Source organism: Zootoca vivipara, chromosome 15 (genome assembly GCF_965207765.1).
Source record: "Zootoca vivipara chromosome 15, rZooViv2.hap1.1, whole genome shotgun sequence".
Classification (NCBI taxonomy): domain Eukaryota; kingdom Metazoa; phylum Chordata; class Lepidosauria; order Squamata; family Lacertidae; genus Zootoca; species Zootoca vivipara.
In genome coordinates, this window is record NC_142598.1 from 12,645,672 (window position 1) to 12,661,087 (window position 15,416).

At 42.3% G+C, this 15,416-nt stretch overlaps 1 protein-coding gene across 1 annotated transcript; it reads left to right on the forward strand.

Annotated features, from left to right (window-relative positions):
* The first annotated feature begins 766 nt into the window (after positions 1-766).
* On the forward strand, positions 767-12,887 carry ALG5 (ALG5 dolichyl-phosphate beta-glucosyltransferase). The gene is made up of 10 exons (XM_035140465.3): positions 767-867; positions 2,846-3,017; positions 3,146-3,192; positions 3,340-3,408; positions 4,538-4,630; positions 6,664-6,777; positions 8,271-8,330; positions 9,156-9,307; positions 10,297-10,382; positions 11,986-12,887. Exons 1-10 carry the CDS (start codon positions 808-810, stop codon positions 12,096-12,098), a joined length of 966 nt encoding a protein of 321 aa, XP_034996356.1. The 5' UTR covers positions 767-807; the 3' UTR covers positions 12,099-12,887.
* The last annotated feature ends 2,529 nt before the right edge of the window (positions 12,888-15,416 follow it).

The window sequence follows — 15,416 nt, forward strand, 5'->3', positions numbered from 1 at the left end:
ATGAAACTTTATCTTAAAACAAACAATAGTTTAAAAACATACGGACAGTTCTAAGACCCTAATATGCTTGAGCAAATATGTAAGTCGTGGTCAGGCGCTGAAATGATTTTATAAGAGGTGGGGTTTTGGGTTCACTGTCAATTCCCTATGCAAAAACCAGTCAGCTCGCAGCATACATGAAATAACTAATTCTTATTTATTAAGTTATGCCCCGCCTTTCTCCCCCTGACAGGTACTCAAGACGGCTTACAGATAATTAATACCAATAGCGATAATAACAACACTTTAAGTGTACTTCAGATCCCAAACGGAACCCTAAATTGGACGCCATTATTATATTATTCATTATAAGTATTAATTATAATAATAATTATTATTATTATTTGTTGTTATTTTATAATATACCTCCCATCATACGACGATCACGGGGAGGTTTACAAGCACAAAATAGCAAAATGTAAAACACAAAATACATATCTTAATAAGAAACAGAACAGAACAATATCTGCCCTCCCTGTAAAAGTCTTGAATTCCACTGATTCTCCCAAAATTTTCAATCCTACAATTCCAGGTTTTGGTTCGGAGGGGGCGGGGAGAATGAGTCCAAAGTCGACTTGCAAGTCCGCCTCTTTCCACGCATCTATTTGTTATGGGTCTATGAGGACCTTGGTGTCGACCAATAGCAACGCTCGACGTCCCTCCGGAAGTGCTGGCGGAAGCCCCGTGCGCTCTCTCCCTCCTAGTCGTTCTCCACTTCCGCCTCCGTGTCCCTTGCTTCGAGTCTCTGCCGGCGGCGGCGCAAGGGCGATGGAGCTGCTTTGGCTGGCTGAAGCGTCCGTGGCTCTGGCGGTCTCGGGGCTGTTCCTGGTGAGGGGCGGCGGGGGGACGGGGCACGGGGTCCTAGTCCTGGAGCTTTCCCGCTTTCCCCATCCTAGTCTTCTTTCCATCCCTCACCGTCATAACCCCTCCCAAGCAAGAGGACCTCTGAGCTCGCGCAGAGTGCCTTTCACTGGCCGCCGAGTAGCCCCGCCGCATGACTGTGGCGCTTGGCATCCCCAGGCCCTGCAGCTCACGACTCCTCTTTATATGGGATTTAAACAGCTGGAACCTGTAAAACAGCAGTGCCCCCAAAGGGGGGCTGTTTGCATTTCGCTTTGAGGGTTGTTGTTTGTTTGTTTGTTTGTTTGTTTGTTTGTTGTTGTTGTTTCACAAGCATTGGATCGCAGTATTGTAGAACTGGAGGGGAGCACAAGGATCATCTAGTACTTCAATGAAAGAATCTTTCGCCCAATTTGGGGCCCGAATCTACAACCCTGAGATTAAGTCTTGTGTTCTGCCCAGTTTTGGTGTATAAACATTTATACAATCAGTGTAAAAATTGTATTAGATCAGACATGTCTACCAGGGTTAGGGTTAGGGCATGTCTACCAGTAGATCACTGAACGCCTGCAGTAGATCACCCCCCAAAGAAGCTGAACAACTGCGGCTCCCCTAAAAAAAGCTCAACATTTTACCTCCTCCCTTAAAAAACTCAACAACTTTGACCCGAACCCCGCCCCAAGATGGGCCTTCCTCCTTCCTAAAAAAATGCTCAACAACTTTGACCTGAACTCAAAAAAAGGGGGTAGATCATTGTCAGTTTTTAACTCTGTGAGTAGATCGCAGACTCTTGAGAGTTGGCCACCCCTGTATTAGATGAATAAATAAATTATATCAGGGCCACCTTCAGAAATTGATTAGAATCAGAGAGTTGTAGAGTTTGAAGGGACCCACCACAAGGGTCATCTATTCCAACCCCCTGCAGGTTGGGAATCTTTCAGACCTATGACCCTCAGGTTGAGGATCTCCTGCTCTGGAAGTCTATGTTCTGTGTTCAACACTAGATCATACATCTAGTCCACCCACTATAATCCAGCAATCCTGCCACAGCCATCCATGGGGTGGGTTCTCACCACCAGTCTTCTGATTAGCAGCCAGACACTGACCTATTGTGCCACTGGAGACCAGTAATTGTAATGCTCCCCACCCCTCACCAATATAATCTCCTATATTTTATATTGTGCTTTGACTTGCTGATCTTATTATTTTTTGATAGCAGACCAGAGAATTACTGCTTTTATTACTGTTGTGTGGAGGAGGAGGTCAATAGCCATGAAATGTCTCCACAGGAATCTGAATCCATGCCCACCTAGCCTGCATCCCAGTGTTCTTTTAACAGGAACATGCTGTAAATGAACTTCAACCTCTTTCTTCCTCTCCTCAATAAACTTAACTTGACTGGGCTATGAGTATATTGTAGTTTCTTCTTTCCCAACTTTTCTCTTGGAAGAGGCAACTGAACCTTTCCCAAATGACTGACATGCTTGCTGTCTGTAGGTAGATGCTAACCAGCTGATTGGAGCCCTAAGATTTGAAAATGTAGCAGAAAAGGTTTCTCGTTATTTCAAGCAATTTAAAGGAAACAGGCCACAAAGAAAAACTATTTTAAGTTCTAGGCAGACAGCAAAGCAGGAGCTCAGAAATTGTGAGGGTCTGATCTAATTTTACACGACGTGTCTACACCAAGTTACTTTTGTGCAATAGCAAGAGGCACTAATGCAACTGTTATAAGAGCTCAAAAAGGCTGAGTTGCAATAGCTTCTTACATAAAATGCAGGAAGCAGTTTCTTTCCCCCCACAAAACCCTTGCTTGCCAATTGTATTCCTTTTGATAATGAAAGGTACTTGGCTATTGCTGCCTCACCCTTTCTAATTTTAAGAGGAATTATTTTCTCTCTGCAGAATGCTATTGTGTAAATAATATATAACTCTTAGCTGCAAATCTTCTTTTCTCCCCCTCTCCCAGATTGCTGTCATTGCCCACATAACTGCAACAAAGGTTCCAAACCTTAATCGACACGAGGATGAAAAATACTTTTTGAATGCTGAAAATGAGAAGGAACATGTGCCCAGCATCCATGATCCCCCAACACGAGACCTTTCCGTAGTTGTGCCTTCATATAATGAGGAAGAACGGTGTAAGAATAAGTCCTTGTTTTCTTTGTGTGTATGTATAACACTGAATGTTGTCTTATCTTTTTTTATTTTACCTGTTCAGCATTACTCAGACCAGATCTGTGGTTTTATTTCTTTCTTTTTCTTACAGTACCATCAATGCTGAATGAAGCTTTGGACTACCTAGAGAAGAGACAGGTATTTTTTTAAAAAAAAAATCACATCTAATTGCAATATTTAATAACCATGAGATAAAAAATATCATTTTGCTCCTGTTCTAGTCATCCTAGTAAGAGAACATTTGATGCTAAGACAAATGCACAAGATCTGTGTTTACTTTTACAGAGGCAAGATCCTGCATTCACATATGAGGTCATAGTAGTTGATGATGGCAGCAGAGATCAAACCACAAAGGTAGGAGACGTATTTAGGACTCGCTGATTCTAAATATATTGACAGTGCCAGCAAAAGGTAGAAAATAAACAGAAGTTCATATTTACGATTTTGAGGGCCTGACTCAAGGCAGCTTACATTCGGGGCTGCCTCTCAAGGGGATGCCACTAGCTATTTATGTGCGCATATATCTAAAATTATCTATTGGATTTCTTTGAATTTGTACTTAAGGTGCCTCAAGCAAAAATTCTGTGAACATTAATAATTAAATAATAATTTGAAATGGATAATTAAAATTAATCAAGAAATATTTTAACTGTCTGGTTTCACCTTGAAAGATGTGTCCTATTTACTCAGATATGACTAACCACAGATGTGAATTTGGTTTCAATAAAATAGCTATTATTAGAGACTTCTCCAAGTTACTTTGCTGCTCATAAAGGCTACCGATTTCTAAACATTAATTACACCCCTTCAAGGCAGGACTAGTGCCATGGTGGTCTGTGACATTGAATTTATGTAGCCCTCTATCTTTTTAAATGAAAAAAAAACATTATATATATATATAATTCCCTTTCACTAAACAGATACAATTATTTTCCAGAATTGCTCTACACGACAACACGCTCAATGCTTGGGCTATACTGCCATCCTCTTTCTTTTCTCTTTATGTGCCATCCCACGTTACCAAAACACATTATTTTTGTTTCAACAATAACATAGATTTTTCATACATTTTCCTCTCTTCAAGTTCTGCCAAAGGACACTTTCCCTGCTGATAGGTCTAAGAACTAAAAATACAAATCCTATGTACAGTATATGTGATATATGAGCACTTAAAGTAGAAGGTGTTACACAAATATCTACTTACCTATTTTATATGTTACTAATCGGGGAAATAGAATTTTTGTTTTCAAATCTAGTGGAGATAATATTGAACTGAAAGTGAGAAATATAGCATGGGAATGGGAAGAGAACTCCAGATATCTTTCTAGGCTCACATTCTTTTAAGCACACTTGTACATTGAAATATTTATTCATATTTAATGTAGGCTTTGTTATATCATTAATATAAATGAGGAGAGAAGGAGACGTTCAGTTCCTATTTATGATTGCTGTTCTCTTATTCTGATTTGCACATGCTCTATAGGTTGCGCTGAAGTATACCCAAAAATATGGCAGTGACAAAGTGAGAGTCCTCCCTTTGGTGAAGAATCGTGGAAAGGGGGGAGCGGTTAGAATGGTAATGAATTTATACAGTTTTCCTTTCTGTAATTAAGATTCTTTTCTTGGTGAAAAAACCTCAGTATTGGCAAATACAGCATGCCCCCAACTTGCAGATATTTAACTTGTGCACATTCAGCTTTACGCAGTTGGGGGGGCATTAAAAAAGGGGGTGGGCATCTGGGGGGGAAAGACTTTGGCAATCCCATCCACCATTGAACCGAATCTATTTTGACTATACGCAGTTTTGGCTTTGGGTGCAATCCCAGGAACGTAACCCCTATAAGTTGCAGGCTTACTGTGGTCATTTTCTATGAATTTCCATATGTAAGGAGAGCCTATGCTGATAATTTTATCCTAGAGTGATCATTTCTGTAAGGTAAAGGTAAAGGGACCCCTGACTGTTAAGTCCAGTCGCGGACGACTCTGGGGTTGCAGTGCTCATCTCCCTTTACTGGCCAGGGGAGCCAGCGTTTGTCTGCAGACAGCTTCCGGGTCATGTGGCCAGCAGGACTAAGCCGCTTCTGGCAAAACCAGAGCAGCGCACAGAAACACCGTTTACCTTCCTGCCAGAGCGGTACCTATTTATCTACAGTGGTACCTCTACTTACGAATAACTCTACTTACGAATGTTTCTACTTACGAATTTATAGATAGGGTTGCTTCTACTTACGAATTTTTTCTCCCAGTGCATTCCTATGGGATTCGACTTACATTTTTTTTCAGCTTACAAATGTGCGTTCGGAACGCATGAAATTCGTAAGTAGAGGTACCACTGTACTTACACTTTGACGTGCTTTCGAACTGCTAGGTTGGCAGGAGCTGGGACAGAGCAACGGGAGCTCACCCCGTTGCGGGGATTTGAACCGCCGACCTTCTGATCAGCAAGCCCTAAGCTCTGTGGTTTAGACCACAGCGCCACCCACTTCCCTTTCTATAAGATAGGCATGAAGTAATCCACATCTCTGTATTTTCGACTATATTTCATGTGGTACGCTATTATTATTTTTTAATAAATTTTATTCCATTTTCTTTTTCAGTTATTACAAACATCACTTATCCATAACATTCATGTTACATTCCCTCTTCCCGCCCCTCCTGGGCTTCCCCCAACTTCCACTTCTGGTTTATCTTTCCTCATTTGGTACACTATTTGTATTTATATTAATCCTTTCCTGACACAAGAACAGAAACCTGGAATTGAAAGGATATACATTTAAAGGTTTCATTTCTTTGATGACATCTGAGCTGTTCTGCATTTGATTTCTCTGCCTACCCACAATGCTTTGAAGTCTGCCCTCTATAAGGGGAGGAGATGAAGAATGAATTTGCTCCTGATCGGATCCTCGTAAGAGACACGGGGCCTTTGGCCCACTGCCTGTTTAGAACTTGCAAGAAATGGAAATGCAGCCATAACTATATAAAAGAGGTTCCCTTGATTCCACTGAAGTTTAGTCCACAGCTGCAACACCATCACTTTCTAGGCACCATTGGGCTGATCGGATGCATCCCTGTATGGGGCCTGCTGATTATTTTGCAGGATTGTACGTTCAAAATGAGGGATGCGGGTGGCGCTGTGGGTTAAACCACAGAGCTTAGAGCTTGCCGATCAGAAGGTTGGCGGTTTGAATCCCCGCGACGGGGTGAGCTCCCGTTGCTCGGTCCCAGCTCCTGCCAACCTAGCAGTTCGAAAGCACGTCAAAGTGCAAGTAGATAAATAGGTACCGCTACAGCGGGAAGGTAAACAGTGTTTCCATGTGCTGTTCTGGTTCTCCAAAAGCAGCTTTGTCGTGCTGGCCACATGACCTGGAAGCTGTACGCCGGCTCCCTCGGCCAATAACGCGAGATGAGCGCTGCAACCCCAGAGTCAGTCGCGACTGGACCTCATGGTCAGGGGTCCCCTTTACCTTTACGTTCAAAGTGCAAAGAATTAGGCTAATACGTGCAGGTGGAGGGGTGGCTCTGTCAAAGAGGTGTTGAAGTCCTGTAGTTTCGCAGCATAATTTGCCGACTATGCCCTGATACAAGGCTTTTGATCATTCTTACATACAGGGTGTGTTCAGTTCACGAGGGGAAAAAATACTCATGGCCGATGCTGACGGAGCTACAAAATTTGAAGATGTTGAAAAAGTAGAAAAGGGTCTTGAGAGCCTGCAGCCCTGGCCTGTGAGTTTTCATTCGGTCACATTTTAATTTTATTTCCTTTCTACTTCCTTAAAAAATATATTAAAATCCTGCTTTGTTTACATGCCTGTATGCCAAGGTACTTCTTATATCATAGGCAGATGTTGCTGCTTGCAGTTCTTCGGCCCTTAAAATTTTAGGTGTAATCCAGAGAAGGCAATATGACTGGAGCACACAGCTTCTAGCAGAGATTTGTGTCCCCTTCTGCTTTCTCCATTCAAATTAGGTGTCCCTGACTTACTCCCTAAATCTTCAGTTACTTCTTGGCGATTCCCTCTTACCTAGTTCTGTTAGACAAGATCCACAGTTTTGGTCTTCTGACACAGTAAACTGTTCCCTGCCCCAGGTTCCTCATTTAGCCATTTGTCAAACTCTCCCTGTGTTTATTAACTTCCTATTTTAAATTCTTGCTCAAGCCTTCTCTATGTGCTAAGTTTTACTTCTGCTTATTCTGTAAGTGCCAACTGCTTGTAGGTATCCGTCGGTGTTAGGCTTCATGATTCTATGTCCCCATAAATTTTGAGTCTCCTTGAGTTCCCCTGTAATTGATAAGAAAATGATTCACTAGCTATATAAATAAATAAATAAATAAGCACACCTATATGTTTATATACACATTTTACAGTAGCCCCACATTATAGATTTTGTAGTTGGCATCTGTCTGTCTTGAGAGACAGTAGAGTGTCCCTCTGGGGGTGAAGCCAGACCACTGTGTTATCAGCACTGAAGTGTCCTCCCCGGGGCACAAGCCTGGGCAGTGTGTATGACCACCCTGTCGGCCCCACTGATGGGGTCCAAAGGAAAGCAGAGCAATATGTTTGGCGCCAGCTTGGCTGTGGGAGATGCCAGGAAGGAGGGACTCCACTCCGAATTTGTGTAGGGTTTTTTATTCCTTAGCTTTGTCTTCTCCCGAAGATACACCAAAAGGCAACAGAGGTTTAGGATCAGAGTTTTCCTTCACCAAGATGGGCTCCTTTCCAAGGTTGACGAGCCCCACCTGCCTTTCACTTCCCTCTACATCACATGCAGAAATCACCTTCTTGACCTTCTGGAAGAAGAGTTTGGATTTGATATCCCGCTTTATCACTACCCCAAGGAGTCTCAAAGCGGCTAACATTCTCCTTTCCCTTCCCCCCCCCCACAACAAACACTCTGTGAGGTGAGTGAGGCTGAGAGACTTCAGAGAAGTGTGACTAGCCCAAGGTCACCCAGCAGCTGCATGTGGAGGAGCGGAGATGCGAACTCGGTTCACCAGATTACGAGACTACCGCTCTTAACCACTACACCACACTGGATCGTTCTATGTTATGTTAATTGGTAACCCCATGATTGCATGAATCTTGGTGTCACAACTATCCCTTACCAGCATTGGGCATAGTTGAGGCATCAGCTGAATGTGTTCATAGGTATTCCTTGCCACAGAGGCTTGGTTTGATATATGTTTCTTAACTATTAATGTATTTTTTTTCTTCTAGGACCAGATGGCTATTGCCTGTGGCTCTAGAGCTCACTTGGAGCAAGATTCCATAGCACAGGTAAGCTTATGTTTGCTAGTTCTTTGGCTGGTGGTCCTTTGCAGTCAGAAGAAGTGGAGTACATGCCTTCCTAGCTCAGCTTCTAGCCCACTGTAACTTGCATGATTTTAAAAAATAATAATAATATGAGATTAGACAAGACCTTCCCCTTCCTGGGAGCTGCAAGGTTTTTTGGGGAGGGAGGGTAGAGGCTAGTCCTCCAGGTGAAGACTGTCTAGGCCAGGCATAGGCAACCTTGGCTCTCCAGATCTTTTGGAACTACAACTCCCACTGACCACTGGCCCTGTTAGCTAGGGATCATGGGAGTTGTAGTTCCAAAACATCTGGAGAGACAATGTTGCCTATGCCTGGTCTAGGCCATCAGAACTCGTTGACTTCCCACTGCCTTGCTTCCTTTTGACTGCCTGTATCTTCAGCAACAGCAGCCTGAGACTATGCCACATGAGAATACATGGGGGCTTGGGAAAATGAGCTGAAATTGGCTTTAGTGCTTGGTTCTTCTAGTTGCAGGGTAGCATTTGTCTTCATTTTAAATTATTTTAGGGTTTTATTAGAACGATGGCTTGTACTCGTAAGCAGCAGCTATCAACGAAAGATAAGTTGGCGAAACACCCTTTGAGTTGGATAGAATATATTCCAAAGCGTTACCGCAGGTCTATTGTGTCAGCATGCATACTTGTACATGTGGAAACTATAACGGATTCTGTGTTGTCATTTCTTTTAAAACTTAAGTCACAAAAATGTATAGGCATTATGAACACTTGACATTATAAAGTGACTGGACATAATTGAGCTAGTTCCTGTGCTATCTTACCTTTGCTGCAGCGGTCTTACTTCCGTACACTTCTCATGTATGGATTCCACTTTCTAGTATGGTTCCTCTGTGTTAAGGAAATCAAAGACACCCAGTGTGGTTTTAAACTATTAACCCGAGAGGCAGCTTCCCGGACTTTTTCATTTCTTCATATAGAGCGCTGGTAGGTATCGTCCTCAGTTTTGATTGTAAATGGCAGCTGGAGCTAGTGATATATGCATTTTCAAGAGCTTAGTTCCCGTGTGTGCTGTGCATTGTTATGGCTGGGATCTCAAGTCCCCTTTTCAGGCACGTGCCAACAGCTTTTGCACATTTAGTGGGATTTCTTACTTTTGTAATCAGCGAAGCTCCTCATCAATGGGCTATTTATGGAGATATAATGTGATGTCCAATGTTGGTCATATTTTGACTTCTGTGCATTCTGTGTTGTAACTGCTAGTAATCCAAACCTGTTTTAAAGTCCCTCTTTCTAAAAATCTCATCACGCCATCAATCAATTGAATATTTCTGAGATATTGGAGGCAAGGAGAGTATCGTAAAAGTAGCAAATGTTTGCCTAGGCTGCCTTGAATGTAATGAAAGCAAAATGAAAAAAGGCTAGTTACAGGTAGGTAGCCGTGTTGGTCTGAGTCGAAGCAAAATTTAAAAAATTCCTTCAGTAGCACCTTAAAGACCAACTAAGTTTTTATTTTGGTATGAGCTTTCGTGTGCATGCACACTTCGTCAGATGGGTATGGGTATCTGACGAAGTGTGCATGCACACGAAAGTTCATACCAAAATAAAAACTTAGTTGGTCTTTAAGGTGCTACTGAAGGAATTTTTTTATTTTGAAAAAAGGCTGATATCCATGCAGGTGACTGCAAATTGGATAGGTCTGCACTGCCTTTATTTTATTGGGAATTGTCCCTCTTTTAACACACCTATAAATACTAGCTTCTTTATAAAGGAAGAGGAGGAAGAAAGGCTGATACGCCAAAATGCTTTTTCAGGTTTTTTTTATTTCACCAGATAGAAAATAGTGAGTTGCAACATGTATACCTATATCAGTTTCATTCCAGTTCTTTGTTATGCTCAGAAGGTGGTCAGTAATATAAGCATAAAAGATTTGTGATTTCAACACAGTACTGAGCATTCATTCTGTTCTGTTGCAGGGCATTTGATGTGGAACTCCTGTATATAGCTCAGTGCTTTAAAATACCAATAGCAGAGGTCGCTGTCAACTGGACAGAAATTGAAGGTCAGTCTGTCATCACACTTTTCTGTCAATAGGGGTTATTCTAGAAAGCAGTTAGGCCAATTCCCCAGGAGACTGAACATTCCCCTTTAATGTCAGAATACAGTGGGTCCTCGACATCCGACGTTTTAGACTTACGAGCGGGAAAAGTGGCCGTGCGCTTACGATTTTTCCGACATCCGAACGGAAAACCCGTTTGCAGCTAGATGCGGTTTCCTCAACTTACGAGTTTTTAGATGCGGTTTCCTCGATTTACGAATTTTTCCATTTCCAATGCGTTCCTATGGGAAACCGCTTTTCCTATGGGAAACTCGACTTACGAAGTTTTCGGCCTATGAGTGTGCATTCGGAACGGATTAAATTCGTAAGTCGAGGTCCCACTGTATTAAATGCGGTCTCCACAAAACCCATATAGGGCAGTTGCCAAAAAATGAAGGTCGCTGCCTCCATTCAATGCCTGTTCTGTTTACTCTCTCCTGCCCCTTAACCCCCATTAGGATTTATACTTCATGTTAATACATTCCATGTACCTGTGGAAAACTGCAGACTTAACCAGAATCCCTGAGTAGTGTCTTCTCTATGAAGCGTACAGTCACATCACAGTGGGTGGGGCTGTGGCTGCAGAGCGTTCACTCTTCCCCATGTATCCATGCTTATTATTATTTTCTATTATAATTTATTTTTATTTTTTAATCATTTTTATTAATTTTCCAATAAAAACAGCCAATTAACATATCCATCTAATCATAATCTAATTAAAAACACTAAACTAAAAAACAAAAAACAAATTTCAATCCAAATTATTAATTTTTTCTGGCTTCCCTTAGTCTGGACCTCTGAAGTATATCTCCAATATCTTCGTTCCTGCCTTCTTCTTCTTGTTCTCATCTTTTCTACATTCCGATCTTAATGCTTTAAAGTTCTCCGTCCCTGGCTATGTGATTCTCAATCATGTCAGAAATCATATATCCTTTCATCCATTGAGTACAGCTTTGTGTGTATATATTTTTTCAACTGTCTATTTCCCAGCGCAGCTTTTCCTGACTTCATTCCAATCCGAGCTGTTGTCCAAGTCTATCGTTTAAAGTTTAATGATGCAGCAACTCCCAAGTTGTTAAATTATTCCAATCTGGGCCGTTGTCCAAGCCTGTTGTTTGAGCATACTGTTTGCAATATTGCAGTGTAAATAAACTGTATTCCACAGATCATTTGGTGATCGATCAGCTTTTCCCGGAGACCACACAACACCCCCCTCTGGGCCCTAGAAGGGGGGGGGGGTTACTAGACATCCATTTAGCCTTCTCTCTCACTCATAATGAAGAAATTCTGCAAACAGATGCACTGTATGTTATCCCAAATTGTTGTCTCACCCTGTCGCGGGGATTCGAACCGCCGACCTTCTGATCGGCAAGCCCTGTCTAAACCACAGAGCCACCCGTGTCCCATATAGATAGGTAGATAGATAGATAGATAGATAGATAGATAGATAGATAGATAGATGTTCATTCTTACTGTCTCCTGTGACATTTTCTGCCCATAAAAAGCGACTGACACTTATATGTATATTTAACAGATTACAATTTTTTCCTATATTTAATCACCATAGGTTCTAAGTTGGTTCCAGTCTGGAGTTGGTTGCAGATGGGCAGGGACCTTCTTTTTATACGACTGCGATATCTGACCGGTGCCTGGCAGCTTCGAACAAGAAAAAATAATTAGGTTATTTATACTTAACAAATGGGATGTTTGATACAAAAACTACAGAGAATTATTTCTACAGTATGAAATAAGGAAAAAGATGGGACTATTCTTCCTTACTGTTGTTCTGTGCTGCGCCTATTTCAAAAAAAATGGCCAAGAATGTGGATGTCCTATATAATAAGCCTTCTCAAGTGTTGGGTGTTCTTTTTTTAAGTTTTGCAACTGGGAGTCAATCTTTTTACTTTTGTATCAGCATTTTCCATTTTCACAAATTATTATTTCACAAAATGTACAGCAGAAATTAATCCATGCTAAAAAAAATCCCATGGACTACTTTTTTTATTATAAAGTCTGCCATTGCAGTTAGCCAAAGCATTGTTCTTTGTATATTAATGTACACGATGTCGGTTTCAATGGGGAAGCCCTTGTGTGTGAGATGTCTTCAGTACTGTACCTGCAGCAAACCACTTAATTTGGGCATCTGTTTTTGTACTTGAACTGGTCACTGGCATTTTAGAACAGCACCATCCATTTCTAGAATTGCCAAGGATGATGTAGACGTTTTTACATTAATTGGAGTTGTGCACAAATTTCATTTGCTCATTGAATTCAGCAGCATGTATTCTTCTCAGTGTACATTTGTGAGCTAGAACGGATTTCCAATAAGCCCAAGGAGTTCAGAAGACAAGGAAATGTTTGTGTGACAGGCATCAGTTTTCTACAATAATTTTTATGTTAAAATTCCACCAAATTGTCAAGGCATTCTCTCTAAATTATGGAACATTAAAGATAAAATGGTGCTGTCAACGTGTCTGAGGATCACTGTGGTCTCTACTACCACCGTCACAGGTCTGACAGCTTATGAGGGCTTGCAAGGAGCAAACCAGAATACACAGATACATTTGAACAAATAGAACGTTTTATTTTAAGCCTAATTCCCCCTGCCCAGCGTCATATTTCTATACCGGTATTTCTGTCATGGAAAAGCAAAAGGTTAACTGACATTCCCAATCAATATTTTCATTTCTCATGTTAGTACAGTGGTACCTTGCTTTAAGAACAGTCCTGTTTACGAACGATTCGGTTTACGAACACCACAAAACCAGAAGTAGTGTCCCAGTTTGCGAACTTTACTTTGGTCTAAGAACGGAATCCAAATGGTGGAAGGGCACCAGCGGTGGGAGGCCTCATTAGGGAAAGCGCACCTTGGTTTAAGAACGGTTTCGGTTTAAGAACGGACTTCCAGAACGGATTAAGTTTGTAAACCAAGGTACCATTGTATTTTAGTCTCTTAAAAACTGGCTGCTGGATTAACGGTGAATCACTATGCAGTCCTAGCCATTTATTTTTTAAAGTAAAGGACCCCTGACAGTTAAGTCCAGTGGCAAATGACTCTAGGGTTGTGGCGCTCCTCTCGCTTTACTGGCCAAGGGAGCCGACGTTTGTCCACAGTTTTTCCAGATCATGTGGCCAGCATGACTAAGCCGCTTATGGCGAAACCAGAGCAGTGCATGGAAACGCCGTTTACCTTCCCGGCGGAGCGCTACCTATTTACAGTCTTGGACTTTGACGTGCTTTCGAACTGCTAGGTTGGCAGGAGCTGGGACCGAGCAACGGGAGCTCACCCCGTCGTGGGGATTCGAACTGCCGACCTTCCGATCGGCAAGCCCAAGGCTCATTGGTTTACACCACAGCGCGACCCGCATATTTACTGATAAGTAAATCCCATTAATCCTGTCAACCTAGCAGTTCGAAAGCACGTCAAAGTGCAAGTAGATAAATACAGCAGGAAGGTAAACGGTGTTTCCGTGCGCTGCTCTGGTTCGCCAGAAGTGGCTTTGTCATGCTGGCCACATGACCTTGAAGCTATACGCCGGCTCCCTCGGCCAATAATGTGAGATGAGCGCCGCAACCCCAGAGTCGGTCACGACTGGACCTAATGGTCAAGGGTCCCTTTACCTAAATCCCATTAAATTCCTTGGACTTTACTCCCATAGGACTGTTGTCTTGGTTCTTGATGTGTGTTTGGAGTTATAGCATTATAGAAATGTATAAGGGAGGCCGGAAATTGAGGAATATAACAACAGCTTAATACTGGAGCTCCCTCGACCTTTCCAACACCCTCCGGATGTATCTGTGCCTCTAAACACCCACTTGAGTGATCTATTAGAGAGTGCATTGTAAGCTTCAAAATTGATCTTCCCTGATATTTCCCACCGCTTGCCACGTTGCAAACGGACAAAAACACAGTCTGCAATCTTTCAAAAAATGGTGGCCCATAGCATGGCAGAAGTCCTCAAAAGGGCCCTGCTCCATCTAAGCCCTCTGGCGCTGACCAAACAGACCCCATGGCTGCCCAAACCACAACGCTCCACAAATGCCTACCTAAGAAGTGAGATTAAGGGTTCTGGACCCTAAGCGATACTGAAAAAACCCACTGAGGCACTAGACCTTGACATGGCACAAGAAGAAAAAATAAATTCAAAAGCATAATTAGTACCCCAAAAGAGCCAGCCCTTAGGATTGCCGACCAGGAGAACCTTGAGTGTTGCATCCGTGGCATGAAAGGACTTCCTAGACAGTTTTAATAATAATTTTATTATTTACACCTTGCCATCTGGCTGGGTTGCCCCAGGCACTCTTTTAAGAGCTTACTTACTCTCTTTGTGGGGGGGGGGGAGACTCTTTATACCTGATGCTAATCTCTCACAGACTGCACATACAAGTCTTGAGTCTAAGCCTACCATGAGATGACATAATTGCCTTCTATAATAAAAGAAAAGCTTAACGAATGGAATAAAGGGGACCTGGAGCATTTAAAGAAGTTGCATAATGATCCTACAAAACTTTACTGCAGAGACTGCGTGTGTGTGAACACAGTTTTCAAACCTGTTGCAGAGCGACTTTGAGATGCAGGGATCAAGATATAAACATTTGCCCTCATAAAATGAAATTGACAGCATGTCCCAGAAAGCCAATACACATTTTAACCCTAAAGGTAAAATTCTGTGGGTGGAAGAGCAAGGTAGGGTGAATGGAGACAGCACCTTTGCCTAACAAATGCAGAAAGTGTGAAACGTGTATGTGTGTGTAGTAGTAGTAGTACCGGTAGTAGTAGGATCCCATAGGAACCTATTGCTCTGTTTCTTTGTGTGTCTAGTGTCTATAGGCGCATTCCATAGAATCTTTTTGTGTGTGTGCGCGCGCGCGTTTGTGCATGGAATTTTACACACACACCCCATATAGGAGTATTCTATTTCAGTAGTTGCGTAGCAACCGCTTGAGCGACGGGGAGCCCGTGAGTGAGCGGCTGGGGGGGGAGGCATAGCGTTGCTT

What these genes read in the sequence shown, in the direction of transcription:
- ALG5 (XM_035140465.3), top strand. Translation starts at nt 808, where the DNA reads ATGGAGCTGCTTTGGCTGGCTGAAGCGTCCGTGGCTCTGGCGGTCTCG. An exon ending in ATATAATGAGGAAGAACGGT is followed by an intron (nt 3,018 to 3,145) that starts GTAAGAATAAGT and finishes TTTTTCTTACAG; the next exon opens with TACCATCAATGCTGAATGAA. An exon ending in CAACTGGACAGAAATTGAAG is followed by an intron (nt 10,383 to 11,985) that starts GTCAGTCTGTCA and finishes TAATCACCATAG; the next exon opens with GTTCTAAGTTGGTTCCAGTC.